This window comes from Cuculus canorus, chromosome 17 (genome assembly GCF_017976375.1).
Source record: "Cuculus canorus isolate bCucCan1 chromosome 17, bCucCan1.pri, whole genome shotgun sequence".
NCBI classification, from domain to species: domain Eukaryota; kingdom Metazoa; phylum Chordata; class Aves; order Cuculiformes; family Cuculidae; genus Cuculus; species Cuculus canorus.
The window spans coordinates 14,286,549-14,314,490 of NC_071417.1; the positions used below are offsets into that span (position 1 = coordinate 14,286,549).

The 27,942-nt window shown below is 37.7% G+C and overlaps 1 protein-coding gene across 2 annotated transcripts in view; it reads left to right on the top strand.

The window, feature by feature from the left end:
• CCDC60 (coiled-coil domain containing 60) overlaps window positions 1-27,942 on the top strand; it is a 57,425-nt gene that overhangs the window by 10,834 nt on the left and 18,649 nt on the right. For both annotated transcript variants that reach the window (XM_054082859.1, XM_054082860.1), the window contains exons 2-7: window positions 8,415-8,498; window positions 9,631-9,722; window positions 22,592-22,774; window positions 23,190-23,312; window positions 24,268-24,372; window positions 26,047-26,137. In XM_054082859.1, the coding sequence (XP_053938834.1) occupies window positions 8,415-8,498; window positions 9,631-9,722; window positions 22,592-22,774; window positions 23,190-23,312; window positions 24,268-24,372; window positions 26,047-26,137 (678 nt within the window). The remainder of the gene's footprint in view (window positions 1-8,414; window positions 8,499-9,630; window positions 9,723-22,591; window positions 22,775-23,189; window positions 23,313-24,267; window positions 24,373-26,046; window positions 26,138-27,942) is intronic.

Sequence of the window (27,942 nt, forward strand, 5' to 3'; positions counted from 1 at the left end):
TTTTATGATGTATGTGTGATCTGAATTTGGTGTGTGGCAGCAACTGCTGAGTCAAAGCAAGTTAGCCATGTAAGATGGAAACTTTGGGGTAAGGCTTTCCAGCACCTATCGGCTGTAGCAGCAGATTGTATGAATGTAAGTCTTTGTCTCTGAGGTCAGCTGGAAGACACAATTGCTTTAAAACAGTGATTTGATGGCAGTATGACAAACAGCCTTGAAACTAATGGTATTCAGAATAGGAAATCAAAACAAAGACAGTGCTTAAGGAGAACAGGGCACAGATGTAATGCAGTCTGTGTGTGCAGCTGGCATGGCTATCACAAAACGCTTCTGAAAATAGCTGTCCTTTGCAAAGTCAAGGTTTGGCCATTTAGCTGTGGGTTATTCCCTTACTTATGTCAAATGTTAGCAGTTTGGACTGAGTTTCTTTTACAAGAAGCGTAGAGTAGTTCTTAAATATTAATACTTTGAGTCATAGATAAAATGATACAGAGCGCAATTTGCAGATAATCTAGTCAAATCTATCCCAGAACGCCAGGCAACCTAATCTGAAGATCGAGCCTATGCTACATGCGAACAAGGGGGATGTGTGCCTGTGTGAACGCTCAAGTTTTAGAACAAACTGCAAATAGATAATGAAGAGAGGGCATTTTTAGTTCAGTGCCTTTACATCTGAAACTCACACAAAGCTGTTTGCTAGGACCTTGGTATAGATATAAAGAGGGGTTTGGACTTTGCATCAGGATTAAAGGATAATCTGTAATCTAGCATAAAAAGGGGACCGCTAAGATGCTTTTCTTGACATGTTCATCTGTCTCATGTTTATCATGGGCGAAGCTGGTGCCAGCCAGTCTATGGATGTGCATTCATTCTGCCCTTGCAGTATGGACTGTATTCATCCCTGTCAAAATATGGATTCAGTAAGGGTCTTTATTCCAGCAGAGAATTTGACCCTTTGACAAAAATACACTTGAGTGAAATTAAACAATGGTTCAGAATGTGGGTAATGTAATTGTAAACTCTCTATTTTCAGTTTACCTGAGGAGAATATGCAATTCATATAGCAACCATTGTATACTCTCTGTTCTATGTAAAGTATTATTGGAAAAATATTTTAAGAAATATGTAAAGTATTTTAATAATCTTAGCCTTCAACTTGCATCCAAAAATGCAAGTTTTACGGAATCAATAGGAGTGGCTGCCTGGAAAAAAAATAAAAATCAATGGAAATCTGTCCCATATTGTGATGTGCTTGTGGTGAAAAGATGCCTTTTTTTTTTAGGGCTGGCAGATGCACTCTGTTCATTTTACAGGTCATTAAATTTCTCATTATACAAACTCAATCATCTGAGTTTTTAAAATATGATTTAGACTATCCAAAAGATTAGACAGTGCAGGATAAATGTTGAAGTTTAAATTTTGAAAGACAACATAATTTGAAAAAATGATGGATAAATTCTATAATCATCCTACGTATTATCCTCATTGCATAGCAACTCCATATGGATGGCTACATTCTAACCTTAGGTATATCACTGCATGCAGAGTGACACCAAACACATTTTGTATTTGCCATTCTGCTTGTAGATTCTGATTAACCTGACGGCATTCTTAGAGGAGAGGATCTGTGGCTAGACTTCATAGCTTCTTGCCAAACTAGGTATGTGGACCAAATAAGTTGTCTGCTGCAACAGGGGTTTGGTAAGTGTATGTGTTGATGTGACTGAATGCTTCTTAGTCTAGTTCTGAGTAAATCAATCAGTCTATAACTGGAGAAGTCCAAGATGGATTCCTTCTGAATAGGAGACCCTTAGTCTTCAGCATAGGGAGAAAGTTGGATACTAAGAGACCTTTTAAAGTTTTACTGTGAAAGTGGTTCAGTAGTGTCCATTCTTTTTACTATGGCAAGGCTAAAGTAAAGCCTAGAATAGAGATTAAGAGTATTGGCTTATTTTTGTGTCCTGTGAGTGTAAAAATTCAAGAAAAAAATCCCAACTGCAAACTTTGACTTCACAGACCTGCTTTCAATACCCAGCTCTTCCTGTAAACCCTGAATGTGACATGGGATAAAGCTCTCATCTTGTTCCACCTTCATTCTTCTCTTATGCAAAGAGGATAATACCACAGTCCTACCTGACTAGAATATTGTGAGAATTAATGTCTGAAAGGTGGTAAACTGATAAACTACTGCAGTAATGGGGACCTTATAAGTACTGTAGATAGGATTTGGAGTCCTCACTGCTGCAGGATGCTGTTGGAGCTCCTGTAGTCCCTTGGTCTCTGCTTAGCCAGAAGACTATGTGCTGTCCCTCAAACTCAGAGCCAAGCACGCTTAGGTGTGCATTGTGACCAGGTGTGAGTATTACTACTTATATCTGGGAATGAAGCCAAAAGGAGAAGTAAGGTCTTGCTCTGTTTTATTAACACACTGACAAGAACAAGGGCTGTGCCTTAAACTTCAATAATAAATAGTTCCTACATTGGTGTTTAGTAAATAAAAGCCAGCATGAAAGAAACCCAGAAGGAAATAGGAGGGCCTGGGATCTGAGTATGTTGGTCTTTTTTTTCTGATCCCTGAGAAATGACAGGACAAACTGAAATTCAAATAGTAAAGAATTAACAATCTTCACAGGTAAGAACAGTGAGCACTGGCCAAAACCAACCATCAGCTTCCATGCACTGTTTATTGAACTAATATCCTTCAGCCTGTAAGAGAAGTGCTTTAATTGTTCTTAACCCGGCTGTGTTTGAGTTTCGTGGCAATTTACAACTTTGGTTTTCTTTGTCCTCTACCAGGTGGCAGTCATCTTGCTTTTTATTCCATGGGCTTATTGATTTGGTCAAAAGTAATTAAAGAGATAATTTGTTCTCAATTACATTTCCTTGAATTTCCTGAGGCTGGTAACTCTGCTCTCCAGCTGTGCCTTCCCCAACTCCTTCTCAAATTAACTTTGTTCTCACTATGAAATAAAACAGAATAGCGTGTTCTTTTTTTTTTGTTTGTTTGATTTTTGGGTTTGGATTGAATAGAGACTCTGTGCTGTAGCAGATATTGATCTGATAATTTTATTAGATACTCCTGCCTTGGTTCATGAACTTCCATGTTTTCAGCATAGCATTCCAATAAGAAATCCCATGTTAGACTAGCAGAAGCAAGAAACTCAGTTTTTTAGATAAGTTTATTGATGTTTCTACTTTCTGAATGTCCTTTGTGCCTAAGGGGTTCTTTTCAACACTTTTATAATCTATTTTAAACTCTACTAAGCAAGAGGGAAGTGAGCACCATTGTGGTGCAAAAGAGTGTTCTTTTTTTTAGTTTAACACAGACTACATTCATTCCTAGTGGAATGGATTTTTGTCGATCCAAAACATCTTTAGGACATTTGGTTTTCTGGAAGAAGATTTGGCAAAAACATCTGTAATTCTGACTTCAGTAGGGAAAAATATCTAGAAAATATTAGCTGAGGCTGGGTAATATTATCCTTGCCAGCATGCGACCAAAAATATTAATAGAAGTCTTCGGGAGTGTTGCATATACCTAAATTACTGGCATGTTGCCCACAGACCATGTAAATGATGGAAACAGAAGATGGAAATATAAGCAGTATAGAGAGATGTCACACAGAAGTGATAATGGTTTTTGTTTTGCATTGACTTCCAAGTTTTGATATGTTAATGTTGGCTTTCCATTATTCAAAATGGAAAATATTTCAAAATTTACAAATCATCTTATCGAAAAGGGATGGCAGCTCAAATAAAGTGGTTGCTTAAGGGGTTAAAAGTAACTGCAGAGTAACTGCACTGACAACAATGGTATTACAACAGAGATTAATTTGATCCAATTATTTTACAAAACTTCCCAAACTTATCAGAATTAGGTAACTGTTCTTTGGAGACAAGAAAAATAAAAAGAGGTTTTCCCCAAGGAATACAAGAAAGGAAGGGAAATCAATGGCATAAATAATAACAGAACCAGTTCAAATAGCTTGGTATGAAAACAACAGCTTTTCTCTACATAGGCTTTCCATCACTGTAATATCCGAATACTTCACAGCTGTTAATGAAAGACAAGTGCTATTTTTTCCATTTCAGACGTGGATACAATGAGCTGTGGAGTTTGTGCTAAAATCCAATGTAGTAAGAAAAGAAAGCTTCTGCTAGCTGGGGTAAGGCGCTCAATGTTTTATTTAGGATGTCAGAGGATGTTTCTGACAGAGGTAAAATTGAATCTACTTATTCCAAATTTCATTCCCGTGCCTTCACTAGCAGACAACCTTTCTTTCCCTTTTCAGCTGTCTCATTCCATTCACTTGATATGGCTCTATTGACAGTAATGTGTTCATTGCAGTGCAGAAGGAGACCTAACAGGACTAGAACTCTCTCACTCATTAAAACTACCCATGGTAAAACAGTGGGATGAGTGCCCCTTTCCATCAATATCAGGACCATTTCTGAGTAGAGACCAAGAATGGAAGCTGCTGCAACAGCTCTTATCAAGTGCTCCCCTTGGCAACAGAGATTCTCAACTGCCAAGTGCTTTGCATTATTGATAAGGTGCAGCACAACCTTAACAAATCCAGTGTCTTGCCTTTGATGCTGATATATGTTTATATCTGCAGATGGAGTTATGGAGTTTCTTTTAAGCAGAAGTGCTAAAATAACATTACTCTTAAAGCAATCTTAATTTTATGCAGTATATTCTTAGTGAAGTCCTTTGCCTCAGAGCCTCTTGTGTTTAATTGAAAATCCTGTCTTGGTCCCGATGTCTGTTCCATGTTCTCACAGTCTAGTGAAAGGGCAGAAAGGGTCAGTGTTGAGCAGCAGCAGTAAAAGAAAAAAACGTATTAAAAAATCCTGAGTGCTTGGCTAGAGTACTGTCTTTAAAATTCAATGTTTAGAATCCTGCCTGCAGAACTGCAGCAGTCATCCCTGTATGTAGTGCTTCACAAAAGCTTTCTAAAGATCATTGTAAAATTAAAAAAATACATTTCACCAGGTCGACCTTGCATTTGGATGACTAAATGTTGGCTTGTGATGAAGCTGTGCTGATTTATTTTCATCAAAATGCATTCGTAGTTTGCTAATGTAATCATAATGCTCCTATTCAAGTGATATATTGGAAGAAGAGTGCAATAGGTGTGTCAGTCTGCTGTTTTTGACAATGACATATAAACTTAATGAGTTACCAAAAATGAATAAAATTCAGGAATTGCCAAGGAAATGAGTTCCTTCACCAGCTTAAACAAACAAATTGAAAATGTGCAACCTAAATGCATGTTGATTGTACCTGAACTGTCCATCTACAGATGGCATCCACAGCACCAACTCTTGTTATTTCCACAATGAGATTTGGAGAAGAAAGCTGAAAATTCTCAGAACTTACAGAATGACATCTGCAAAGATGATAGATGAACGAAATAGAGGAAAAGTTTAATGAAAGAATGAAAATTGTTCAATCCTGACAAATCCTATCTCCAAAATTATTTAGAAGAGAAAGTGGAAGCATTTGGGAATTGTTAGGATAAATTATAGACTCTGCAGGCTGTGGTTTTCTGCTGTTCAAAAGAATTTGTTCAGCCTAAAAACAAGTTGAATTTGTTCAGCCTTCGGTTTTCTTTCTAAGGGTGAAGAGGGCACACGAAGAGTTGTCTAAGGCAGTAAGCAGGAATGCCAGGGCAGAGCTCTAGGCAATCAAATGGCATCGAGCTCCACCTACTGCAGTATTTTTGTAGTTCATTTTACCTAGAGCTCCTTGATGTGATGTCCAGAAAAATGACCATAATCATTTTCATGGAAAACTTTTGGGTCATTTTCTCATGTAATCTCATTTTAAGATGAGGTTTCATGTATTACTTTATGATTTTTTTTTAATTATTGCTTCTTACATATGGAGTTGTATGAGATTTTGTTACTCCACTATAATGAAAGCAGGAAATGATCACTGAAATGGGCCTTTTGATGGCTTAAAAGCAAATTAGGTGAACTATGATGAAAGTCTTCCTGAGTTGGAAACACTAAAAAAATACCTAAACACCCAAACTCCAGAGATTGTTCAGATTGTCATGATAATGAATGGTTGACTTTTACAAATTAGACATGCTAGTATTGCTTTCTCTCAGCTTTTTATATCTGCACCGCAAATTAAAAAGATAGTTTTTTTACTGTTCTATGATTATGTACTGTTACCATTTTAAGCTCAGATTGCACCTTTTCGATAGATGACAGTAATGAAAGATAATGTTGTAGCAAAGGAAGCTGTTCCCTTCTGTTTTCTGTACTAAGGCTGATTCCCGGTGCGTGAGTGGAGGGGGTCATAGGTGATGCTACCCTCCATGAGCAACTGTGCAAAGGTTACGTAGCTCTCTCTGAGCTCTTTTTCCTTTCCTTTCCTCATGACCAAGCAGAGCTCACTGGCCAAAGGTAGGATGCAAGAAAGTATTGCACCTGAGAAGACTTTTCTCCACTGCCCTGTGGCACCAGACACTGGACTATAGCTAAATGTCTCCAGCTTCTACACTACTGGTCAGTGAACTCTCAAAAATGTATGCCCTAATACAAATTAAATATTGCCCAAAATACGAGAATTTTTCCGATTTCGTCTGAACCAGCTTCTCTGAAGGTGTTTCACCTACAAAATCCTCTGTCCTATTGATCTGGCACCTTTCTAGTTTTAAGAGTACCCTGAAAATTAAAAGGGTAAATCAAAGGAAATAAATAATTACTATTCTTTTAGTATTATTTATGTTCTGAGTAGATCATTTGTGTTCACGAATATACAGGAATGCAGTTACAAATATTTCCTACTCCTTGTGCTGGTATGATTTTTTTTCTTACAAGGATTGTGTTTGGCAACATCTCTCTCAAATCCGGTCTACTTTTCAAAGCCTGTTTTCACAGATAAAGGCACTTAGTATTCAGAATCTGCTCCTTTGAAGAAAATATACCGAAGTATTGATAATTAGATTAATGTAATGACAAATACTTAAAATTTATTTCTGCTAAAGCTCAGTGTAACTAACTCTCCATACTGAATGCATACTCACCCCCAGTAATCTCTTCCGATTAACATTTCCTGTAGGGGAAGTGTGAGTGCCCACTCAGGCTACAAAATCATTCTCATCTTGTTTAGTGCATGATCATGGAGGCGGGTTCTTGGGTTGTTGGTTGCCTTCTGTCAAATTGTGCCCCAGAGCAGTGTCCATTTGCCATCTGCCTCTGCTGCTGACCAGGCTTGGTCAAGCTCACCTCAAGTGCTTGAAACAGTTGAGCCTTCAGATTTCTCTTTGATAGTTCATCAGTTCACCCCTGTACTCTGACTGCATAAAATCTTGTTTCCTTTCCGGCTACTTTGCCCTTGGTGCCATATCTGGGTTTGGGGTTGTCTGGGGTTTTTCCCGTAGTTTTCTATTTGTTTGAGTTGCCTCAGTCACTACATGATAACGTGGGGGTTTGCAGTTCTCCAGTGGGTGAAGATATTGTTCCTTACACTTTGTTCTCCTGAAATGCTACATGGGAACATAAATTTAGGAAGCCTTCTTAGGTGCCTTCTCAAGTCAAGATTCCAACAAGCAAAATGCTCTGAATATTTCCATGTTTTGCTCTTGTGGAAAAGCTCTACAGTGTAACAAGTCTTTCATCAGCTCTGAATCTGCTGTGCAGTCTTTCAGCCCATTTTATACATACACTTTACCCTGACTATATGGGTGCAACTTGCTCGGGCCTGCAACTTTGCTTTGCTTGGAAGGAATAAATGAGCTCTTTGATCTCAAACTAGTGCAGGAAGGAATTAGTGTTTTCATATCTTTTTAGCCTCTGCACCATACTCTGCTGAGTGATCTGAAGTGTTTTATTAATCTACTATATAACTTTTTTAATAGGAGGTAATATGTCTTCCTTCCACTTGAATAAACTGATAGTTGAAGGAGAAATAAAAGAGTGCTTTTGTTTGGCTTTGAGGCTTTTTATAAGTCTGTGCCTTCCTTGTGGGAGAAAGCATAGATCTAAGAGTAGTGTTCTATCACAGTGTGTATCTTCAGGGAAAAGTAATTTGCAGGTAAGTGATTTCCTATTCCTGGATTTGGAAATAGGATTTTCTTTTTATGTTAGACACAGCAGTCTATATATCAGTTTTCCAAGAGAAAAGTTACACTTTCTACACATTTAAGCCTAGTAATTTAGAAAGCATGTATGCATTTTGCACAGTAGCTCGTCAACAGGTATTTCGTATGAAAATCTATTTGTGCACCAAAGGTGCTTAGTGACATTTTAAGTTTTTCCACAATAGACTAGTCATTATTTTTACGTGTGCATAGAAAATTTATTTGCACCACTTAATTTTGAAAATTATGACCTGTTACAGTATAGATAACTAGTGGTATTTCAAATATGGTTACATGGTTTTGTTCATTTTTTAGGAACCAGTGGATAAAGATGTGCAGGAAAAACCACCTGAAGAAGTGGCTGAGGTTACTACTAACAACTACTCTTCCAGTCGAGAGGTGAGCCTACTGGTGAAGCTTTGATTCGAGATGGAATTAAAGGCAACAGGAAAACATCAAGTCTTAATTATTCATATAGATATCTGTTTGTTGAATTCAAGGTTTAAAGCCTTACTGTACATAAGGAACCAGCCTTTCGCCGACTGGCAAACACTTCACAGTTTTTATCTAGTAAACCTTGTGAAGGTACTAGATTGGAAAAAATCACTGAGTGAGATGTAGTGTTCTGTTGTAAATTGGTAAAAATAGTGTTCTGAATATTTGGTTTAGCTGTGTCAGTTATTCCATGCATCTAGAAGACTGACCTTTAAAGTATATTACAGTTTAGCACAGAGATGGATAATATGTTCAAAATTAATTTTTATTTCAAAAATGTCTATTTTTATTAAAGTACATAGGTCAATATTTCACATATTTACATCTTAAAAACCTGAAATTGAAAGAGCTGCTCCTTTGGGTGTTGTGTAGGGCGACACAAATTATTTGCTGAAGGTCTAGCCCTGAAACCTGGTGTTTCAGCCTTTGCCTGATGTGACTTTAACCTACAATTTTAAATACTGGAAGATCTGGAGATAGCTTTGCTTAAATGCCACTTTTTGGTCAGCACAGAACAGTTGTTGTGTTGAGTCTGTAATCACAGAATGGTTTGGATTGGAAGGGACCTTAAAACCCATCGAGTTCCATCCCCTGCCATGGGCAGGGACACCTCCCACTGGATCAGAGGCTCGAGCCCCATCCAGCCTGGCCTCAAACACCTCCAGGGATGGGGCAGCCACAGCTTCCCTGGGCAGCCTGGGCCAGGGCCTCCCCACCCTCACAGGAGAACATTTCTTTCTAGGATCTAATCTCAATCTCCCCTCTTTCAGCTGTAAAAAAAGCTCTTCTTCCTGTCTCTTAGTTCAATGATGCTCATGCAAGATATCTGTCAAATTTTGAGTCAGCGAATGAGTTAGAAGCTGTTGGAACACCTCTATGCACAGGCATGCACAGCAGTGTCGTGAAACACTTGTTTACATGCTTGTGAAATGAAGATGATGACTATCTCATAAAACAGTTGGTGACTGAAACTGATCACATGCCTTCTCTATGCTAAGGTCTTCTTAATACTTATTTTCGATTTGATCACTTTCAGTCTGATCTACCAGAACCATCAAAGAAGCTCATCCAAGTTAGAGAAACAGGAAAGGAGCTGAGGACTCTTAGCAAAGCTCTAGCTCGCTCAAGGTAAGAGTGCACAGAAATGGGCCAGTCAAGGCTAAAGGAATCTTTGATTCTTCTGTGGCAGATGGATTATAGGTGAAGTAATCTGTTTTAACAGCTTAGAAAAAAATATTTACAATTCTTCCTTTATAGGCAATAATTTATAGTTGTCAATGCTGCATGAGGAATGATTGATCTCTGTTGATATCAATACTATGTTGTTTTAGTGTTCTTTATAAAGGAACTTGTTACTTCCTGCAGTCTTTTGCATGAGGTGGTGCTGTGCCAAGATTCAGTAATAATGTAGTCCAAAATCAGCAGTGTTAGGACACAGAATATCCACTGTGTGATAGAAAATCATAGTGAAAATATCTGCTGCAGTTGTAGAAATAACTGCATAAACTAATTTGGAATGTACCGGCTTGAGTCTCAGGCAGATGCTGACATGGAATGAATAGACTTTTGTGCCCTTTGTCTGATGGGTAGTGAGCTGTTATAATAGGATATGGCTTTGGGATTTATATACCTTCTAGCCAGGCAATTTCGAACAGCAACCATTACTTTAAGGACTTGACCATGAAAGGTAGATGCATGTGTGTTTTTCCTAGAAAGCATCTCCTATTGGCACTAGACACAATAAACTTCTATCCCATCCGTTATGGTGGCCTTGAGAAAAACAAAACCCAGGGAGGCCTACCGGGAAAAGACTTTAGCAGAGAGTACTTTCCCATTTAGGTACTCCTGCTCTTAACAGCACTTATGCCATGTTGTCGCTCATGTTTCATCGTAGTCACTGCAGGTGGTGCTTCAGTTAACAAGTTTGAGGCTTCAGTATACTTTTCTGTTGCAATCACACATTCTGGTTGCACTCCAAACTCGCCTGCAGAGACCATTCACTCCATTTTCTCAGCATTAGCCTAAACAGTTGCTAAACTGCATAATAAGCCTTGCAGTAGGTGACTCTAGGGTTTTCTAAATTTTCCTGGAACCTCCTAGATTTCTTGATGTGAACGCTAAGCTGAGAAACGAGATTCATTTGCAACCGAAACAGCAAGCAGAAGTACAAAAACGATGATTTACATCTGGCAAGGTTTAGTTACAGCAAGCTGCAAATAAAACTGACAAATTACCTGCCAGCCCCAGCAGGGTACAAATTACACAAGTGTTTACAAGGTTTCTAGACTTTAAGCCTTTGAAAGGCATTCACTAGGTAAAAATAGTTGAATTAAAGTGAGCAACAAGACAGACGTCTACATGAAAACTTAATAATTAGGTTAAATCTCAGCAAATACTGCAGTCAGGACAACACATGATATTGGATCAGTGTAATATGTTGAAGATAAATTAGGTTCTTGCACTGTTTGGGGTTAACTGCATAGAAGTCAATAAACTTAAAGAACAGTACGTTCCTTGCATGTACTACTATAAAGGAATCAGAATCTTACATTTCCCAATAATATGGGGGGGGTTTAATATTCCCAAATTTTTACATCAGAGCAATTTCTAAATTTTATACTAGTTATTCATGATAACAATAAATTTCACATTCTTCTCTTTTATCCTTCTCTGCCCCCAATTATATTTATTCTTCACTTACTCTGTTAATTCAGCTTCATTGACTTTTCACTTGATGAACTTGGCTGAAAATAGTAATAAACCATAAAAATAATAAATGCTATATACTTTGAAGGTTGGATAAGCCATTTTAGTAAAGCATGACTTGTGTTTGCCATAAATGCACTGTTAGTTATATGTGACTGCCTGCATTCATTGCTTGTTGCTAAGTTTCAGTGAGACTGAGGTCAAGTTGAAGTTCTTTTGATGATAACCTGCCGAAGATTGCCTTACTACTTGATATATGAGTTTCAGGCTCCTGGAGCTTGCTTTTTGTTGCTTTACATTCTTTATTTTCAGACAAGTAGGATGAAAAATACTTGCAGGTGTTGTGCAGGGTGAAGATTAGCATCACCAATGGTACTAAAAGTATTAACAAACTTTGTGGGCATTTAGATGAAGGAAGGTGAACCACTCATTTAAACACAATTTACGGTTTGAACAAAGGAAGTTTCATTTTGTTAGTAGGTTAACATGAGGGGGTCTTGGTTTGACACTCATTGGGAGATGTGCTTTTGAAATGCCACTTTTGTGTATGTTGGCCAGGCTAGAGGAGTTAAGGATCAGCTGAACTTTACTGCACTGAAATTCTCTCCTGTTCAGTGAATTGAGAATGAGTTTCTAATCTTATGATTATAGAAATCTATGAAACTAAATTTGATTTTATAGAAGTCTAGATCATCTTCAAGGTTATAGTAAGTGATCCAATATAGGACTGCTTTTGCTGAAGGTGGCAGTTTGGGCCCTTTATGTGAGGGACTGAAGGATTCAGTGGCATGAAAAGCCATGCTATTCAAAGTAAGCTTTTTCATGTGCTACAGAAGGTCCATGTAGGATAACAGTGGCACAACCTGAAGCCAAACACGATTTGTCCGTGCCATGGAAGGTGAAAAAAGTAGATTGCCTCTCTGCAGTCTGTTCCTTGGGCTCTCTGCAGCACCGCTAGGTATTGGGTGGATAAATGTTATTACTCTCGTAGGTAAATTATGAAAGTCAAATTGGGGATGTAAGATTATCACTGAAAGACCTGCAATTGAAACTTGGATGTCTTGAGTAAGTAAATGCCTTACTTAGACTTCATTGATACTTCTGTTTCTCCCATTTATACTTTTATTTTCAAAACCAGTCTACTAAATTAGAAGCTTCAGGGAAAGACCTAAGAGATCCAGCCCATTACTCTCAGTGAGTGCAGTTGTTTCCTTATAACAGATGTTTAGTCTAGCCTACTTTTAACTGAAGACATTTGTTTCCTGCTCCATGTTATGATAAATGCAGATTTGCCTTCCAATGAATTTTTAATGGTAATGCAATCTGCAAAATTATATTAATGTAGACTTTTAATGATGTGAATAGATTTGATTCTAATGTGTTTTGATGTAATATCTTTTCTCCGAGTGATTAAAACACCAGATTTTAGTCTTTCATCACTTTTCACCTCCAGAAGCCAAACAAGATTATATTTCTTTATGTACACTATCAGCAGAATTATCTGTTAAATCCTGATTAGTTGTACCTGCACCACACCAGCAGAGGATGGCGGTGATGTGCAATTTTTCTTCAGTATCTAGTTTGGCTTGCTCCTTTTTACTGCTGATGGAGAAGATGGAAGGAACCCCATGGAGGTGCTGTTAAGTTTTAACTCTGCTATCTCCTTCTAGTCCCCTAAATTTAATTCACAGATGCATTCAAAACTAGCTTCCTATGATTTCAAATGTCTGAGTGGAATTATTTCTGACCACAAGTTTTCCATGACAGCTGAAATGTGTGGAAGATGAAAAAAGGGAAGACTTGTGCTACTGCACACAACTGAACAGTAAATGATGTACTTACACGCATTTGCATTTTGAAGATCGGAAGTTTAGCCTTAGTCAAAGCTGCTTAGTACATGGGAGAAATGTGCTTTTCTGCTCTTGTGTAGTCATTTTAATACTAATTTCTGGAAAGCATTGTTGTCTGAATAAATGCTCAAATGAAGTTTGGCTATCATATTGTGTCCTACCAAGCAGGGTTTACATTGTAATCCCAGTAGTCGTCCTGTTACACACCTAATGTAATTTATTCTTATTGCTGTGACAATTAAATCATGAATCCTACCTATTTTATATTATTTAAGAAGTGAACTATGATATGATCTCTAGTGGCCATGGAGGATTTGCTCGAGAAAAGTCAGGAAAACCCATTTTTTAAACATGAACTCACTTTCTCTAATACTTTTCTGAAATGTGTAGTAGTCAAATGACCCAGTATGCAGAAAAACATACAACAGACATGACATCTGGGAATCAAAGGCATAAGTTAACTGTTGGGTTTTTTTTTTTTTTAATTTTGATTGTGTTGTGTAAGCCTGGAAATTGAGTGTCATTGTCTGACCTTTCAACGATGAAAATGTTCTAGCCATTCATCATGAGCGTTTGCACAATGTTACTTTGACTAAATCTGCACATAGAAAAAAGAACAGTACGAGGGGCAAAGAAATCAAACCCACTGACTTTTTAACCAAATATTGAGATGTCAAGTTTCAGGAAAAGATTATTTCAAGTGAGAATGACTGCACTGCGGGTTTGGACCAATGTATATGTCAGCAATACTTCTTAGTAGCAATTTCACACTATGGGAAAGAGCTATTTTAGGAAAAAAAAGAAAAAAGAAAAAAAAGCAGAGTGGAAAATGCAAGAAAGAAATAAGAAACCCAGAGTTTTCTTCTCCAGGGCAGTAACTTTTAATTTCAGTTATTGCAGTCAGGCTAGCAGAGAACCATGCTACAGGAATCGGTGAATACAAATGACCTTTGTGGATTTATTTCCTGCTTTTTCACCGTCTGATTGAAAAGGAACACCCAGCAGTTGTCTTAATTGGGCGTTAATTGATATATATTCACAGGAAGTAGTGTCTGTGATCTTGCAGCTTGTTTGTATGAAGGATCATAATGGAACAAACTGTGAGGAAGTTTTTTAATGATCACAGTGACATAACACAGTAGTGTGAATCTTAAAATTATCTCAAAAACATTTGAAGAGTCATTACCAGAACAGACTTAGCTGCATTCACAAAGCTTTAATATTCTAACTTACACATTAAAAGCATAATTAAACAAGATAAACCTCGTAATTATGACCTCATACGTCCTCTCAGTAATCTTCTCTTGTACTTTCTTGAGTCCTTGATATAAAAGAGGATGATGACAAAACGCAGAGGTTGCTTGAATGACTTATTTTTCAAAACTATCAGTCACTGGTGTCAAGAAGAAAGTCCTGCCAGCATCTTCCGACTGATCAGTCGTACCCAGTCACTGTAGGGAGACACCTGTCAGCTCCCAGGTATCACTTTTTAAACACAACATTTAAACGTGGGAGGGATTTATTTTTTTTTTATCTTTGTGCAGCATAAATTGAAAAACCTTTTGGGAAACCTGTAGATAACGATCATTCCTCTTCCTTTGTAGATCAATATATCTTACTTCTAGTAGAGATTGGCCATGCAGACACAAAGTAGCTCTGGCTTACTTGACTAAGTACTTCCCAATGTCAGATCCAGTGGGTGGAATACAGTATGGCAGAAAAGACACCACCTTTGTCCTTGAATATTCAAATATCTTTAGCTTTGAGCTAAGAATTGTGTTTTCATTTCTGCAGCAGGAAATCTTCTATTGCTATTCTTAGTAAAACTAAGCAAACCGGAGAAGCAGAGCCCCTTTGAAATGACATTCAGCTCAGAAGGAGATCCCTTCTTATTGCTTTTTTCCAATGACATTGAAGTAGGATCCAGAAATAATGTTAAATAATCCACACTTGCATGAAGATGTATTGTATGAGAACCAAGAAAGTAGTCATCTTTAATAAATTGTAGAAAGATGTAAGAACAGTTACAGAAAAGAGATTACCAAAGCATTGGAAACTTGTAGTTGTTAATCAGTAATAAATGTAGGTTGCTATAAATCACTCCTGTAGACTAACTTGGCCACTGAAACCATGCTGGTGGTAATACTTCTACTGTTTAACATCACCACAAAAAACAGTGCTTAGAAATAAGTGTCCATGCTATTCCTTGAGCCAGCAAAGCCTTTACTTGCAAAAAGGGTGTGATGAACCGCAGTATTGCATTCCTCCTTGTTTGAAGAAAATGGCTCCCCTGCATTTGTTTTACTGTGCTGTGCTAGATGAGTAAAACTAAATGTCAAACTGCTGACAGTTTAACTGTGTTCAACTGGCTGCTTTCTACATTTTAAATTAGAAAGTGGATGGCTCTCTTAAAACGGTTCAGGTTTCCTGAAGGCATATCTGTAAAAGTCACCCTGCGTGCAGGAAGCCCAGCCGCCACGAATGCATTCTTTGTGCCTGCAACAACAGTTAGACTGACCATTACCCAAAGAACACTTTCTCCTACTTCTTTTCCCATTAGTGGCTGTATAACCAACTTTAATACAAAACTGTTAAGGCTTTGTGATTGGAATGGCAGCTGCTACCAAAAAATTTTAAATAGCAAGAAATGTGTTATTTTTTGAATTTGGGCTATGACGTTGTCTGACATACCTGTGAATCTATACCACTGCCATTCAAATACACGCAGACAAAAAGGATGTTAGTGTTTAGAGCTTATGATAAGTTGCCATTCCTTAATGTGTATGGTTTGCTGGAAGACACAGTGGAGCCTGTAAGAGCAGGGTGAAGAGACAACGTGAAGTTAAGAAGCAAAGATGAGTGAGGCAGTCCTGACAGAGAAGGTGAAATGTTTATCCACCAATATTAGTTTCCAGTGTATTTAATATTTCATTATGTCAGTTGCTTGGAAACTAGTGTTTTGTGCCCTTTTGCTGCTTGGCAGAAATCACTCTAATTGGCGTGTTTCGAGCACTGCCACTGCTGGCAATTTGCAGCATTTTTTTTTTCCAGAAGCAAAAATTTTCTTTTACATGAATGATGGCTGACATTAATTAGACAGCAGTCATGGGCAAAGACAACCATTTAAGTGTATGGACGTATGAATCATTATCATCTGTCAATGGAAAGGCTGCTATTCCCATCAAAATCCTTGCCTTTCCAGGCTGTTCCTTTGAGTCTCGGCCTCCTTTCCTTTTGTGCAAAAATATGTTTGTTTATGTCTCAAATTTCATGAGTGGAAATAGTTCATTGCTTATGAGCTTTTACCATCTATGTAAACACAACAGCCTAATCCCATATATTATGATACAAAATGACACATTGTCACTGGATGTCTGAACAAAGCTAAGACTTAAAATGAGTTTTTGGTTATTTAGTGGTGAAATGTCATTGCCTTATAAGTATCTTTGTGTGATAAGCCAAGACCCTTAATCGTGAGGGGTCTTTCTACTTTCATGGGAAAATATTGAATGAGTGGTGGAGGGACCTCAGTGAAATTCCACTTAACAAGCAGCAAGATTTTATCTGGCAGTATGAACAGAAAGTTATTATACATTCCTACAGCAAGAAAATGGAAAGCCCAGAAATGATTTTTTTCTTTTGAAGTTTTACTAATAGTTTCTCCACAGCTTCTTGGAGAATAATTTAAATCAAAGTCTTGAAATCTCCCAGGCTTTTTTTTCTGCCCTTTATCAGTAGAAAGCCATCTTCTCTGTGCTGCTCTGGAAGTACTTTCCCCCACTCACCTTTGTTTATATACTTCTCCGGAGACACCAGGAGCTGGAAACCTAAATCTGCCTACCCTCAAAGACAACTTTTCTATGCAGATCACCAGGAATTGCAGTTACAGCATGGCACAAGTTGGGCGGGGGGTAGTGTGCGTGCATGTTCTTCAGTTCTGGGACTTCTTAAAAGAGAAAACGCTGCCCTTCATTCTTTCTAGGCTGAGAAAAACACTTTCCAACTAAAAATAAGCCAGGTTTTTTGTGTGTTCTTTTTTTTGTACCTTTACGCAGCCAGATATGTTTGTGCTTCTTAATGTTAGAGAACCTTTCCTTGTTTTCCAAGAAAAGGTTCTGCCTCATTTAACAGTGGAAGCAGCATCTTCTATGTTTTAATGTCTTTGTAGTTGCTTGAAAACCACTCTAAGTCATCTTTAAATATGCAGTAATACATTAATGCATTTGCCTGGTGACATCTTTTATAATATTGCGAGGTGTTGTTTTGACCATTCCAGATCCTTATTTCCTGCTTCACCAGCTTCTGTGAACATATCACAAGTTTCCTCATGTCTTATTTTAATTTTAATTTTTCTTGATTTATTTCATGGTCAGATTTTCATGTGATAATATGCATCTTTCCTATTTTGGGTTTCCAGGGTTTGTTTTTAAACAGAGACATTTGAGTATAGAATATGGTATTCATCTGCAGGAGGACAAAATGGGAATATTCTGAAATAACGTGGGTATAACAGACTGTTTGTATGTCTTCAACTATTCAAGACAGATGTTGATATCCTGCTACTTTAGTTTCTTGCCAGAATGGTTAATGGTTCAGTATGGTAAATTATCACATATGTCTGAGTTTCTCTCGGTTATTAACTGCATTTAATAGATTTTAATGTCACTATCATCTGGTCTTCATTGAATTTAGGAATACTAGATGTACGAATATTTACCAATTTGGTTCTTTTTGTGTAATTACTCAGTCATTAAATAGGAGTAGTAACCAGCGTGTTCCTGATTTCCCATTGCTTCATGTATCTATTTGCATCTCTAACTTGGCTGTAAACACTACTATACCAGAATACATAGTTAATTTAAATTAATAGCTGTATATTAGTTATGAATTGTTGCAAGTTTTTTTCTGTCCAGATGTTAAGCTTTCAGAATACGACCTGAATGCAGAGCTCAACAGTAGGACTTGCTAGGCTTAACATCATGTAAACTTAACTCCATGGCTATTGCTATTTTCAGAAAGTACATAGTGTATGCACCCTGTATTAACTCCCTGAGTATTTAAATGAACAATGCACTAATTCTCATTACAATGAGACTGCTTTACATCACTCAGGAAAGGTGTGAAGCAGTCTTAATATAAATAAATTTAGGACATGGTGGCATAGATATACATTACAGCACTGAATGTGAAGCACTGAAGAACTGAGTGAGATGGTCTGCAGCTCCAGTATTTGCTGGTAAGAGAATGCAACAGATTCTCCACTGGCACGTGCACACAACATAGTATTTTGAGGAAATAGAATGACCAAAAAAAAAAAAGTGTCATGTTCCAACTGAAACAGCAGCAAAGACAGTGGCGTTTAATCAATTCACATCTGATGAGAATGCAGGTATTAATGCTTGTACTCCTGCAGAGATTACCATAGGATCCTTAATAACTTCGGGTTGCCAGAACTTCCATCATATTACATGTTCAAAAAGACAGACCCTCCAGTACTCCGGTGCCCCCTAAAACTCACCAAGGCTGTAGAAGTCAAATTTAATCCGAATGAAGCAAGCTTCCTGCTATTACCGCTTCTTTCAGGATCCAAATACTCACCAGCACCATTTGAGATTTTTGATGGGATCACAGCTCATGATGCCATGGGAGAATTATACTGTTTTTTTAATCCGTTATTTTTGTCTGTAATGCTCAGAATAGAGTACCTGTAATTACTGTAGTTTCAAAGTTATTGCCTCTCGTGCTTTCAGTTTTATACAGAAATTTATCGTTGTTGTACTACTACTTCTGCTATAGAAAAATATTTACTCTGAATGCTTAAAAATGGCAGTGTGTATTAAATTGCACTTGGCTTTTCACCTGGGAAGCCTTAGCTTAATATTCAGTTTGCCATGCGTGCAAGAAGTTAGGCTTGATTTTCACCTTGCAATGCCCTCAGCAGAGTCTGGCCTTATGCCCAAAGAGGAGCTTTCACTGGTCTAGTGCAGAGTATTGCAGATGCAGATTGGAATGCTTTTAAGAAAATACAGGAAATGGCATTTAGAAAACCTGTGCTTTCAGTGGCTTTCAGAACAATGCCACATTGGTTTCATTTATAATTATAATTGGCTATAAGCCTCTGGAAAAGGCTAAATTCTTTCTGCATAGTGTCCGGAGCAGATGTTCTCTCATTAGATTTATTGATATAAAGGCTGTATCCATTACGATAAAAAATTGAATAAGCCATTTTATGAAACAGTAGCTAAAATTTTCATGATCAGAGAAATAGTGTGTAGTTAAATTGCTTGCTAGATACAGAGTTATTTTACTTATAGCTCACAATATTTGTTCAGCATGAGCAGAACATAACGTTTCGCTGTAGAGAGACAGAATCAAGCTGGTGTAAGTAGACTGCAACTTCTTTGCACCTCAGGGAATGGGACAGGGAGATGAGCAGGAAGCGTTAAGAGGATTGAAGCATCCCACTGACAATGACTCCACCCACTGTGCTGAATGCAGCTGCCTAGCAGAGGGACAGCCACAGGGGGTGGGTGTGCAGCCCTCTGCCCATCTGTCTAGCAACCCAGTTCAGGTGGAATTATACCAGCTTAACTGAGCAAGCATTTGGCATCACATGTTCAGGAGTGCAAGTCGTTCCTTTAGTCATTCATCTGCCACTCAATTTGTTTGTGTGCACAGTAGATGTGAGGTTGTCAACTGTAAAATCTGATATTCTGGGACAAATACATCCTTAGTATGATTCCTTTGAATCTAGTGAAGTTGGCCCAGTTTACTAAAACAAGGTATATTTAAACAGTGTGTAAAAAAACCCCAGTAAATATCTAGCTTGTCTTTATATGGATGGAAAGGTTTCTGGCATTATTATTGCAGCTTCTTAATGTTCTTTGAGCATCTAAATTATAATTAAGACAAATGTATTGTTTCCTTTTATTTTTGTAATTTCTTACTCAAAGAACGGCATCAAGAATCTCAGATCTTAGCAGTAAAAGTTCAGTTCCTCAATACTTTAGTAGCCTTGTATTACAATTAACTGATGACCGTGAGTCCCTAAAGAATTTAAACTCAATAAGTATGTAGTTACACCAAGCACTGAAAATATTCTTGCAATCAATTTTCTATATGTGTAGTACACTACTGGCTCACTCCTTTGTGCCTGTCATTGAACCTTATCTATAATAATATATTCCTGAGGAGAAAACTTGAATATTCCATGGTGTGTTATTACTGCTCAGGAAACTCTCTTAATTTTCATGCTGATAAAGACATTAACTTTGAAAAATAAGACATTCTTTCATCTGAACAGCAGTTGAAAATCTGTGTTGTGACTAGAGTTGACTGAAACTCAATTGCTTTAACAAATGTATTCCAAATTTCATCTCAATTACATTTGCATTTTAATAAATGATTCTCCCCTACTTGTCAAATAGTCAGCCCAGCTAAATTTATTAAGTTATTGTTTAAACAGGGCATTGTGATGTCAGAATTTGAATAGAGAAATAGTTTATGTCCTGTTCCAGCAATATACTGTAAATATATACATATATATATAGAAGAAAAGTACATTGGTCACCTCCGTATTTTAAGTTTGTATTTATTTTACTGTTTTTCTGATAAGAGTCCATGAACGTTTAGGGTCATTCATAAATATCCCAGAAGTACTTCTGTGGAACTATGACAAGATTTTTTTTGTTTAGATCAGGTAGTTATTACAGCTTTTCTATATGCTGCATTTCTGTTAATTCTGTCTTTTTCTTTACTTGGAGAATGTAGAGCTGCTTTTTGTAATACCTGGGACTTCAAGGGAGACACAGACTAAAAATATTCATTCGCAAGCGTGCATAACATTTGCTATTCCTTTTGGTATAAGAGAGTAACCATCAGTTTTGGTACACTACAGAGCTTTCTATATGTAGTGATTGTACTTGCCGCTTATGTGTCTTTCTCCAATAATACTGGTGATGGCTGTTAGTGTAAAAGAACTTCCTGCTTTATAATAATTGTTTCTCTCTACCACTTGTCTCTGAGTCATGCGATAACCTCATGGTTTGCTGTTTGAGCCAATATAACACACAGCTACAGCAGGGGGTGAGCTTTAAGAAGGAACCCTTACATTAGCGCATGTAGTAATGTAGAAAAAGCAACATGAAGGGCTAAAATATTTTTACGTACAATTATCTTGATAGTTGGCAGAAGAAGGGAGAGAAAGCTATTGGAAAAGGACATAAAACAAGACTTCAAGGCCATTAAACATATTCTAGTGTTCCAAGAGAAGTCTGTTAAGCAAAATACTGGGTTCCTATGAAGAACACTAAGCCAGTGTGACACAACTCTGAAATCCTCATGTTTTTCTGAAGCATGCAGCATTTCTTATCAGGGACATCTTCTTTTCTTATCTTTTCTTCTATTTCCAAAGTTAGTATAGAAATATCTAGCAGGCAGGCTATTCTATGCCTGAAGGGGAGATGCTTGCGTATGTAGTTGCTGGACTTAAATAACGTCAGCAAAACCAACCACCCAGTCCCCAAAACACTGAATTGTGCACGTGGCTTTTCATTAAGGGAAGCAAGGAGGGACTAAACTGCTCCTCTCGAGAACTAATGAATTCAATGCCTGCAGTGTGCACCCTATATGACCTTCAGCTGTTTTAATACATGTCTGGTAAGAAAAAGGAGTTATTCCTTCTCAGTGAAATAAATGAGGCCTAGCTCTCAAGCCTAGATTGTGCTTCGAAGAATCAATACAGCCTGGTGACACCCGATACAGAAGTCAGCAACACATTAACTTAAAGGGATGTGTCATATGCCTGGACAGTGTGCTTCTCTGGCTTGGATCAGCTGCTACATCCTTTGCTAACATTTTAATCAAAGGCTCTACAGTAATTGTGTGCCATATCCCTTTCACTGCCCTAGCTCACCTTCTTTATTTTATCTCCCTCTGTTGGCACCCTGCAGGGAGTGCATTATGGTTTCTTCTTTCTTTTCTTTCTTTTCTTTTCTTGCAGTAATTCCCTGCCTGCTCTCTCTAGCTCACTCACAGGCTTCACCAGCAGCTTCCTGGTTACTAACAACGCAGCCTCCTGACAGCGGGGCAGCACCTGTCAGGCTGTGACAACCCAGTCAGATAGAAGGGGGCCAGTGGGGAACCGCCTGCTATAAAGTAGAATTAGGCAAGTACTTTTAAAATCAAATAGTAGACAAAGTGACAATGAGTTTACATCTAATAGTTAACCTGTGTGGAGCTGAAAGAGATAAGGGAAAGATCTCTCAGTTCACGTGGGGAACTTGTACTTTGTTATTACGCTGCAGAATCAAATGCTAACGTCGAACTTGAATATAGAAAAACAGGAAATCTCTTTTAGAAGTTAAGTTGGTGGGCAATAGAGAAATTAATCAATTTGATGTTTCTTTAGTATACTGACCAACTGGTGATGATTTTTGGCAGGCATCATCTCAGTTCCTTGAAGCGAGGTGGGCAATACTTTCACGTACTTCGACAGGAATCCCTGCAGAAGAAGAACACACTGAAAGCAGCCAAGCAGGCTCAGGGCACAAGGTGGAGGACTGAGTTACAGCCACCCGAATACTCCTCTGATGTGAAGGAGGATTCAGATGAAGAAATAAACACGTAAGTCAGCTCAGAGGGTTTTGGTGGTCTGAGGGCAGTGGTTTTAAAAAGTGACAATTTCCGATTTTTGACATTACTTGGCATTGAGGCAGAACTTTACTACTTGTGTGACCTAAAAAGAGAAAACACATAAAATCTAGGTGAGTCAGCAGCTGTAAACTTAACAGGCATCGAAAAAAATGCTTGAGGGTCAGTTTAAAAATGAGGAGCTTTAGAAGGTATAAGTTTAATGAACTCAGGAGACGTTTCATAGCCAACCTGGAACTGATTCTCTGAGAAGAAAGGGAGGTCTGGTTAGTTTGTTCGATGTTTTTGTTTCCACAGTGGGACATATTTCACATATTTTCACATATTTCTTTTTTCACATATTTTCATATATTTCTTTTTTAACTTCAGCCTTTGTCTTTTCCCACAGCTGCTCTCTAACAGAAGGCAGCCACCTGAGGGTTTCAGGGAAGAAGAAAAAAAAGATGACGTTACAGTCTTTCGCTGCTCTTTGTGCCAGTGTCTTGATTCCAAACCCTCCTGGAGCAAAAAGGTATATTTGAAGGCAGATTTGTGTCCTGTCCTCCTTGGTAGGACAAAAGGGAAATTCACAATATCACAGACCTAGAACACATATGCTGAGAGCCACTACTGTTCAGCTGGTGAACACGTATCCTGAGAATTTCAGGAGATTGTGGTGAAATGGGCTGTCATTAGTAACAGCAACTATTGAATTCTAAATTTAAAGGATTGAATCCTAATGAGTTACTGAAAACTCTGTATGTGCATGTGTGCACACATCATTTTCCCTTGCTGATCTTGACTCAGCTAATTCTGGCTAAGTTACATAAAATTTGCTTATCCCAGTATAGCTTTCAAGATTAAACTCATTTTAAGGGAAAGGCTGTCAAAATTAAAATTTAATTTCCTTAGTTTAAAAAAAAAACAGGCCAATGAAAGAGAGAGGGAAATGACAGTACTTGTACTGTGTATGCTTCTATATATTTTCTGTTAGTCTCTAATACACACTACCTGTTCTGTTCTAAGTTCATTAACCCAGTTGCTCACCAAAAGCGTTTTTTTATAGTTACATTTGTACATGCCATAAGATAAAATGCCGAAGATAATATTAGTTCACAAAAAGATGAGGCAAACATTTTAAACTCACACCCTGATTTTTCTTAAATACAAAACTTGGAAGCTACTGTAAAATCCAAAAGAATCTATACCATAAAGGGATAAATGTTGGAATCATCATAGATGTGAAAGCACTGAGCACATCACCAAGATAAGTCCATTGAAAATTTCACATCCAAAAATACGTTTTCAGGATTCAGAATCATGTGTCGACACTACAAAAACCTTGAGAGGCGTCTAGACTTCACTGGAACAAGGAAAAAATCTTATGCTACAGAAATGCTTAGATATATCTATGTTAGCCAACGCAATGCCAGTTTGACTGTTTCCTTGACTCTGTAGTATAACATGTTTGTTTCTCTTCTTTGCAGTGAACATCTTTTCCGACAGCTGTGTGCCATACATTGGCTTTTGGAAGCTTTGACTCTTGAATCCAACAATTCAATGAGTTCTATATTAACCTGTTGGAATCCAATGTATGTATGCAATACATGATAGTAGATGGAATGAGGAGTTTGGAATCTTATTGTCCTTTATATGTTGTTTCTCTTCTTTCAAGTAATAACTATTTGAGTTAAACGTTATTAATTCTGTTCAGTGAAACAAACAAATTTTGAATCAACTTTGACCTCCTGCAGTCAGCAGGGATTTGCGTAGTCGGATCAGTAGCACAGCATGGGACCTGTATTGCAAGGTGCAGTGCTAGAAGAAAATACTGAGCTATCCCAGCCGACTTAGGTTGTGTTTTCTTTCCTTTTTCTCTTTTGGTTAATAATTATGCAAATTAAATGCATGTAGTAATATATGTATGTATATTCCCATAGCCTTCCCTTGGAGGGTTATTCCAGTGAACTCAGCAGGAATTCCATATACATTATAATTACAGAACAAAGCCAGCTATTAAGTGATACTTAGTAGTTAGGTTTATTCTATCAATTATGCATGATGGTGATGGGTACTTGTAAATATGCATTACTTCTGAACTTTTATACTCTTAAAAGTAAATATTAATTTAAGTTTCCAACATTTTTAGTCAATCAAATCATGTTTACATAACATGTATTTAAATTATTCATAAGTGTTTGGTAAGACCGTGAAGGGTTTATGCTCTGATTTGCAGTGCAGAGCTCTTCAAAGCAGTTCTGTTTCCTCTGTATATTCTCACTTAAGACAAACTGTGCCTGTGTGTAACATGGGTGGCAGAGTAGCATTAAATAGAATTAGCCTGATAAATTGGAGGAGAGAATCAGTCCAGTATGTGTTGTGGATGGGTATTTCACCCCTTTACTTATGAGGACCAGTGAGTAGACTGGGATAACAGGAACAGTTTGTCAGCAAGCCTCGCAGATACAGGCTGACAGCAGAGTATAAATGCATAAAGTTCTGGATTCATTTCCAGGTTCTGAAGTAGTGCACTGTCTTGTGGTATACTTCCTCCTGCTCTCTGTTGCTGTCTCTAACCACCACTCTTCTCCCTCAGTGTAATTTAACTGATCCGCACACACACATACTTTATTACACAGTGACCATCAAGAACTAGGCTTCCATTTAGATTGCACAGTCTCCCTCTGCACAAAAGGACATTTTTATTATTTAAGTGTGGTGAAGGAAGCAAGCATTGAACAGTAATCTGGTTTGTATAACCTTTGACTGATTTGATGGAGACCAAATGATAAATGAGAGTGCCCCAGCAGTGACCTGTTGTTATACCACAGCTGCGAGGACTGCAGCTTCCACATTTACCTGTGTCAATGTGATGTAACGTTTTAACCGTTAGACTCAGTACAGGTCCTCACTCAGCCAATAGCGCTGAAAAAATCACATTTGCATGAGCCTGCTGTTATTCCTACCCTTGAAATCTTGCTATAGGGGACAAAATTCTTCAGTACTTGCACAAGGTGAGAGCATGATTTGGCCCAGTACATGCATTGGTGGTTGGTAGAATGACTGTACTTTCTGTAGGTTCTTCACTTGTGGCTATAACTTACTCGTGTCCTATACGCCTTATATGTCCGCCCATTTCTTACAAAGGTGTACATCATAGTAGCAATCGGAAACCATTTACTCTTCATTAACTTCATTTCTTAAAAGAATTTGTAATAAAAGCAAGACTCTCAAAATGGAAAACTAATTAAATTGTTTTCACTTAGAAACCCTGGTGGCCGCAAAAAAACAGTGAGAGAAATCAAAGAGGAAAAGTTAGCCACACTAATGCAGGAGCTCTTTGTTACAAACAGAAAGGTAATTTAATTGTTAATTTCTTCTTTGGGACCTAATCCAACTTTTCAAGTATTTATTTGAGTAATTGAATATGATAACTCATTTTAGGCTCTGGATCTTGTAAATACAGAATACTTGTCTCTACATTTTGAATAATAACAGTTTCATAATAGGTAAAAGGAACAGTAGTATGTAGCTGATTGAAACTGTGGCTTGGTCTGAGTGAAAAGTACAGATGTGGGACAACTTAAATATCCTGCTAAAACATCACTAGCCTCTTGTTTGCATTTGTGCACTACTTATGACCCAGAGTCAACTCGTAGTACTTGTCTGTACATATAGGTCCTTTTCAGTCAAATGGGAATTTCAGACTGCTATCCTGGAGGCCTTAGTTGAGAAAGTTCTAGTCAGGATTTTTTTGGTTGCTTTTTTACACAGAATGTAAAGCTAAATTCAGAAATGTGTTCGAAATGCTGAAGCCTTTAAAGAAAGCAGGATTTACTTGCCACATTCAAAGCAAGCTGAGGAAAAAAGAAGGCAAGCAATTCAGATGAAAGCCTTTTAAAAGAAACATAAATATAATACCTTTAAGAGGAAATAAAACACTACAAAACTGTCTCTTACCTTTGGTGGCTGTTTTACTATCTTTCTGAAATCACAGAAAGATGGTTTTGAAACTGCTGGAGTGACAGAAGGAAAATGGAGGGGGAATGAGTGATGCTTAGGAGTATAACTGGGAGAACTCAATAAAGAACCAGTCGTATCTCTGTAGCACATCATACATTTTGCTCTTCAGCAGTTTGCTTAAGCTTTTAGTTCCCGGCTTCGCTCCCCATGAGGCTCAATTACACAAGTTCTGTAAAGTGCTTTTAGAACCCCAGGTGAGGCACTCTTAGAAATCTAAGCTATAGTTACGTGCAGGCCATTTGGTTTTTTTATTTGTCAGCACCTACAGCTCATACCCTCATCACATAATAATTAAAATAATTCAGTAGAAGATTATGATTTCTGTTAGGGAATAAACAGTGAAAGTTGTGAAACTTGTAAAAGACTATGTTTTTATGCGAATGTTCCTCCTGCTGTTAACAAGCAGAGAGGGAAAGTCAGCAAGTCACATAAATAACAGAGTTGTTTCTAAATAGGAGGTTTTATGATTTTTCCATACAGTTTTAACAGTCTTCTCTGGCCAGGTCCAAACAAACAGGAGCAGAAGAAGCTGAAGTGCATGCAAGTCTTGATGCGTCTTTTAGCATTTACACTGCTGAGATTTTTATTTTTCCCCTCACTGAATTACTGAAAATTTTCTTTCTGTCATTCATGCTAGTATTACTTGAGGACCGCTTTTCATATTTGATATGAAACTTCAAATGGAAATACTAGGTTCCTTTGGGGGCACTTGCATTATAATACATATTGTTCCCATTATCAAGCCTGACGAATTCAGTCTACTTTCAGTCTTCAGTTTTGCATTCCTGACACAGGAAATTAATTTGCCAGGTTATTAGGATTTGGGAGGAGACCTGAACATTTATCAAACCACTTGGACATATTCTTCCCTGTAGGTGGGAAGAGCAGGTTACTCTTATTATTAACCCTTGCTACAGCTGCAGTGTTACTAGTTTACAAATTACCTTCATCTGTTGGCATTAATGCTGCAACAGAGACGTATGGAAGGAAGATAACAAAATGAAAGAGCTCCTATCCAAGAAATCACTATTGTTTGAAATCACTGGAGAAAAATCTGTGAAGTTGCATGATGACTAGAAGGATCTAATATTGGAATTAGCTATAGAAATATAGTTCTTTGTTGTCAAATCGCATTAGAA